This window comes from Fukomys damarensis, unplaced genomic scaffold, assembly GCF_012274545.1.
Source record: "Fukomys damarensis isolate Sample0158 unplaced genomic scaffold, DMR_v1.0_HiC HiC_scaffold_17, whole genome shotgun sequence".
In the NCBI taxonomy this organism is placed as follows: domain Eukaryota; kingdom Metazoa; phylum Chordata; class Mammalia; order Rodentia; family Bathyergidae; genus Fukomys; species Fukomys damarensis.
The window spans coordinates 57,337,185-57,343,899 of NW_022900929.1; the positions used below are offsets into that span (position 1 = coordinate 57,337,185).

The 6,715-nt window shown below is 36.1% G+C and overlaps 1 protein-coding gene across 1 annotated transcript in view; it reads right to left on the minus strand.

The window, feature by feature from the left end:
* The window catches only part of Snx6 (sorting nexin 6), a 44,942-nt gene that overhangs the window by 23,705 nt on the left and 14,522 nt on the right, over positions 1-6,715 (minus strand). The window contains exons 3-5 of the mRNA XM_019208874.2: positions 4,816-4,920; positions 3,096-3,206; positions 938-1,059 (exon numbers count right to left, since the gene is read on the minus strand). Of these exons, the coding sequence (XP_019064419.2) occupies positions 938-1,059; positions 3,096-3,206; positions 4,816-4,920 (338 nt within the window). The remainder of the gene's footprint in view (positions 1-937; positions 1,060-3,095; positions 3,207-4,815; positions 4,921-6,715) is intronic.

Sequence of the window (6,715 nt, forward strand, 5' to 3'; positions counted from 1 at the left end):
TAAGTATATCTATCTATCTGCTAAAAGACTACTGCTTGCACCCAGCACTGACAGAATTCTTAAAATATCAGTCAATATTTTACGGATTTATTTTTTCAAAAGAATTTATTTAAATATTCTAAAGAGTATAGTAACAGTGTACTTATATTCTTTTAACATTTTTGTGTGGTGCTAGGGATTGAGTCCAGGGCCTCATGCACAGTAGACAAGTGCTATACCACCGAGTTACAGCCCCAGCTCCAATATACGCTTGGAGACTAAAACTAAGTGGAAGAGGAAAAGAGGCAATGTATGAAGGGGAGAAATGACCAGAAAAAAAGATGGAAGTGACAAGAATAAAAGAAAAATTGCTTTCTTGTACAGTTCTCAAAATAAAGAGAAATAACAGAAAATCCAAAATTCAAATATTTAATAGAAGAAGATGGAAAGATTATGTATTTTCAGTAAATAGGCTAAAAATGAAATAGATTACACAATTTTCCAGGGACTCAATATATTCCTATTATATATGAAACTAATACTTAACAAAAAACAATTCTTAATAATTATCTAGTTACTTTGCTCCTAATTCTTTCCCTTTTGACCAGAAGCCACAGGCAAAGAGAAGAAATTGCAGACACAGACAAACACACACATACACACACCTATTTTTTAAAATATTCATCCTGTTTTAAAAGTCATGTTCCCTTTTTACTACTCTTTTATATACTCTTAGGTGTCTGTTTTTAATTTTCAGAGTCTATGGACACAATTATTCTATAATTTTCCTGTAGGCTCTGATCATGATCATTAACACTAGTTGTGTGACTTAAATCTGCATCTTTCCAAAAGTTACTGTGGTGGTGAAATGATTCAAAGAACAAGATATCAGAGAGCACACAAAAAGGCATTCAAACAAGCACAGTTAACAAACGCAAAAACAGAAAACATCACATACGCTTCCAGTTCCTGTTTCATCTTTGTGAATTCTTCCTTTGTCATTGACCCTTCCCCTTCTCCAAGCTTCTGTAGCTTTTCTCTCGAAGCATCAAAATCAGGCCTTGGTGGTGCTGGTGGAATCTACAAGAAAACCGAATCACTAAAAGTAAGGGAACACTTCATTTCTGTCAGCACTGTACCACTTCTACTCTAAACTATTGTGCTGAGAAAGTGAAAGGTATTCTGAACAAGATGAGCACCAGAAACACCCACATTCAGATTAGAGAAATTCACTCATTCTAGAAACTAAGATCACTGAGGTCCTTTACACTAAAGAAATACGATCATAACATTACTTTCTGATACAGAACAGTTCTCAAACTTCAATCTTCAGACTCCTATATGGCAACCTAAAGTCTTCAAATTCTTATGCACACCAAGTTCTGATGATACAGATTAAATGAAGGTACATGGCAAATATGCATGCTATTTTTCAAGAGTATATAAAGGGTGTGATTAAATACAACTGTATTTTTTTAAATTAATGAATTCATAGTAGCTTTATGCCTGTGTTTTAAAAATTAAATACTAGAACCAGTTGTGGTGCTGCACACCTGTAATCGCAGCACTTAGAAGGCTAAGTCAGGAAGATTGCTGCCAGTTTGAGGCCAGCTACATAGAAGGCCAGCCTGGACTACATAGCAAGACCTTGTCTCAAAAAATAAAAAACAGGGCCAGAGATTTAGTTCAGTGGCACCACACCTGCCTCACAAGTGCAAGGTTCTAATTTCAATCCCTGGTACCAAAAACAAACAAACAAATAAATAAAAAACAAAACAAGTAAGACACAGATGAATAACTTCTTTCTATTTATCCAATAAGCACTTATCATAAAAAGAAAATATCTACAAGATATAGATTATTCAAGAGAATTTAGAAAAAAGTTATCTTGGGAAGGATCTACAAGTAAGAATTATTAAGGATAAAATGATGGAAAGTTAAAGGCAGCAAAGGAAATAAAAGAAAAGTTAGAGTAAATATTAGTACAACCAAGGCTAAGTATGAACCTCAGTGGCAGAGTGCTTGCCTAGCATGTGCAAGGTCCCCAGTACTACAAAAACAGTAACAACAACAAAAACCATTAAATTTAAAAAAATTTTTAAATTCTACAAGAAAAGGGTTCCAACCAGGAGAGTAACAGGGTCAGAAAGCACTAAGTATATAGTCAGCACACATTCACTGAGCATTTACTACATGCTAGGCATGATGGTGCGCAACAGCCACACAGAGATAAATGAGATGGTCTTAGCCCTGACAGGTGCTTCATCTACAGAAGGAGAAAGTACTGAAAAAAGTACAGTCACACAAGAAGACAGGGGACAGGGTGAAAACACAATAAGAAATGTGCTACTAGTCAGTCACGAAACTGAGCTGCAGAATGGAAACAAATGACTGAAAAGGAGGGGTGGCCACAGGGATGGACAGGGAATTTGGCTATGACAACTTCAGGGGAATCAAATGAAGTTAAATTTCACAAATCTGAATGTGGTCAACAGCTGAGGCAGAATAACATAACCACCCATTGTGATTATCCCATCTTCAGGGGTCTTCCAATTCCTATTATTTATTGAAGGGTTAAAAATCAATACGGTTTGCAACTCCCCTTAGTTAATCCCTAGGACAAGCCAAGAATTTAAGTTGAAATGAGGAAGCTTCACATATTCCCACAGCTCCACACTCAGGATAAAAGGTGGCAGCCCAACAATTTGTAATTAGAAATCTTATAAAATCACATCAGTTATTAAAAATGCTAAAAGCACACTAAAACAAAAATTTAAAAAAAAATTTTTTTTAAATTGCTAAGCAACGGCTGAGGATTTAGCTCAGTGGCACTGTGCCTGCCTTGCAAGTATAAGATCCCGAGTTTGATCCCTGGTTTAAAAAAAAAAAAAAAAGCTAAGCAAGACTGCAGTGCATAAGAATATACTAAGCATGGTTAAGGCACACTTGTAATCCCAGCATTCAGGAGGCTGAGGCAGGAAGATCACCAAGCATTCCCAAGGCCAGCCTGGGCTACAAAGTGAGTTCAAGGCCAGCGTGAACTATATACATAGTGAGATTTTGTCTTTTAAAAACCCAAAACAAAACAAAAATTAAAATTAAATCTCAGTACTTACAATGTAACCTGCATAATCTTCATTTTCAATGAAGGAATCATGAAGCCAAATAAATTCCTCATGTTGTCGAACAACAGAAAACTCATTTTGTTTAAAATTGGGCAACGAACTCTGCAAAGATTTGTGAATAAAAGTCAGAATTACACTAACAAGCATTTTACTTTACATCTTAGGTTGTTTTTTTGTTTTGTTTTGTTCTTGCACTGGGGATTGAACTCAGGACCTTGCACTTACTTGCAAGACAGGTGGAGGCATCATTGAGCTAAATCCCCCATCCTTACACCTTGGTTTTTTTTTCCCCCTTACATCTTAATTTTAATAAACGTTTTACATCTTAATTTAAAAAGAAAATCAGTCTTACTTGAAAGACTATCAGTAACTTTTAACTCTAGTAAGGGCTGGGGGTATAGCGTGGTGGTTGAGCACTTGCCTAGACCGCTTTCCAATCTAATTCCCAGCGATAAACAAAATTTTTTAAAAATCCTACAAAGAGCTGGACATGGTGGTGCATATCTGTAATCCTAGCACTCAGGAGGCTCACTCCAAGTTCAAGGCCACTCTGGGCTACATCCTGAGTTCAAACCTAGCCTGAATTACATAGCAAGACTGACTCAAAAAGAACCAACAATAAACCCTATCAAAAGACAAGACCCAGGCGTGGTGGCACACACTTGTAATCCCAGCACTCAGAAGGCTGAGGCAGGAGGATCGCTGAGAGTTTGAGAGTTTGAGTATGAGCCTGGGCTACATAGTGAGTTCCAGGTCAGTCTCAATTACATAGTGAGACCCTTTCTCAAAAAAACAAAAACAAACAAACAAAAAACAACAGCAACAACAACAGGGCCGGGGATTTAGCTCACTGGTTCCACTGTCCCGCAAGCCTAAGGTCCTGAGTTTGATCCCCGTACCAAAAAAAAAAAAGAACAACAACAACAAAAACTGGTCAGGAATTTAGCTCAGTGGTGCTGTACCTAGCTTGCAAGCATGAAGTCCTGAGTTTGAACCCCTGTATTGCAACAAAACAAAACTCTAGCATGAAAATCCAAGATACCTACACAAACTTATCTTCAGATCTTTGGGGAAATAAACTGATAGGCTCCTGTTATATTACATTGCTATCATTACCTAAAACGTTATCCTGTCAATATATATATCAAACTCAATTATTCAAACACAGAAAAAACAGATCTACAATTTGAAAATATGCCCAGAAATGAAATCTAAGAATAATAATTTGTTTTTTTTTTTTTTGGTACTGGGGATCGAACTTGGGTCCTTGTGCTTGCAAGGCAGGCACCAGAATAACTGAGCTAAATCCCCAGCCCCTAATTTGATTTTTTTTTTTGAGGTATCAGGGATCAAACTCAGGACCTTGTGCTTGCAAGACAGGCACTGAGCCACTGAACTAAATCCCTGGCCCAAGAATAACAATCTGTAAGACAGTACTCTAACTGAAGAAACACAAAACTTGAAAAATCACAATTATATTAAAAGACATTAATAAGAGCCTAGTGAAAATTAACTTTGCATTATGTTTAGGTTCTATAATTAATCTTTATAAAGTTCACCTTTAAAAAGTAATTTTCCTAAAACGTTTTTTTTGCTCAAATGCCAGGAATTGTAAACTAAAATATTTCTTTCCAGTTACATTCAGAATCTGAATTCTAGTCAACATATTATATACAAATAACACCAGCACAATAATCAATGGCCCATTTACCTTTGTGTGGACAGTGAATTTTACTTTATCTCTCTCACTAAGAGCATCAGAAATGTCCACCTGCAGAGCAGCATCACTTTGAAGATCTACATTTATTGCTTTAAGCTAAAAAAAGAAAATCATAAATATTATCTTAACAAAAATTCTGTGCTTTTATAGAATTTCACTCCTTTTTAGATAGTAATACAAGAACAAGACAAACAAAAGAACCTCAAGAGACTAAGAAAATATGAAAGCTCAATTTGCCTAAAATTTACTAGGAGCAATGCTTTAGGTAATGCCATTATCTTAACTAGTTTTCAATGGACACCATTTAATAGAACTAACTCTGCTTTGCATGAACTAGTAAATTAACCACAATTCACTCTAATTTGATCCCCAAAACCCCCATATTTTCCAATATGATCAAATATTCTATCCAATATTCTAAATTAAAGGAAAGGTGCTTACCTTTTAGAGTAAAAACATATAAAAAGAATATTCAACAACAATTTTAACTCTAATGATTTTTTTAAAAATTCTGAGATAGGGTCTCAATGTGTAGTTTAGGTTGGCCTTCAACCTGCAGCAATCCTCCTGCCTCACCTCCCAAGTAAAGAGTTATAGGCATGTGCCACCATGCCAGGCCTCAATCATATATTTTAAAAATGTAGGGCCAGGGATTTAGCTCAATGGTCTGGCGCCTGCTTCATAAGTGCAAGGGACGGAGTTTGATCCCCAGTACAAAAAAAAAAAAAGTATGCAAAAGCCAGGCACAACGACACATACCTGTAGATCCCAGACTTGGGAGACTGAGGCAGGAGGATCTTTAGGTTCAAGAGATTAATAGCCCAACAACACAGCAAGATTCTTATTTTTAAAAAAGCAGGCAAAGTCTTTGTAGGAAATACTCTAAAACTATGAAAAGCAAATTACTTTTTCAAGTAATTTCTACACATTTCAATTTGCACAACTAACTCTTGAATAAATATGCTTTAAAAATAAACACCTGGGCCGGGGATTTAGCTCGGTGGTTCCGCTGCCTGCCTTGCAAGAGCAAGGACCCGAGTTCAATCCCTAGTACCAAATAAATAAACAAACAAACAAACACTTGGCCAGAATGGCACATGCCTGTAGTCCCAGGACACAAGGAGGCTGAAGCCAAGATCACCAGGAGTTCAAGGCCAGCCTGAACTGCACAGTGAGACCTTGTCTCAAAAACACAAACACATACTATTACATAAATATAACCTAGGAGGTGGACATGGTGGTGCATGCCTCTAAACTAGCACTTCAGTACAGAGAGGCAGGAGGATTCAGAGTTTAAGGCTAGATCTTTGAAAAAAAAAATCTTTAATAAATTTGTTTGGGGGGGTACCAGGGATCAGACTCAGATCCTTGTGCTTGTGAGGCAGGTGCTGAAACCACTGAGCTAAATCCCCAGCTCTCAATTGCATCATAGATTTGATAAATGTATTTTAAATTTAATATTACATAAAATGTACAGATTTTCCAGGCACATTTTCTTCGCTGTTTAAAGAAAATTGAGTAATATTAGAGGATTTAATAACAGAAAGAACACAAATAATAATTCCCCAATATTTAATTAAATTTCTCCAACTAGTGAATTCAGTTTGAGGAAATTTCTAATTAGATTATATTCAGAGGTTTAATCTTTACCCAGGTCAATAAACTTAATATAGCATTTTTTTTTTCAGAGACTGTATCACTCACTGGTCAAGAGAAAGACTGAAAATTTGAATTAAGCAACAAAAGATATTATCATTTAAAAATAATTTAAAGATTCTGTCCTGGGCCAGGGATATAGCTCAGTGGCACCTAAAGTGCCTAGGCAAGTGCAAGATCCTGAGTTTGATACCTAGTACTACCAAAAAAAAAAAAAAAAAAAAAAAAAAAACCC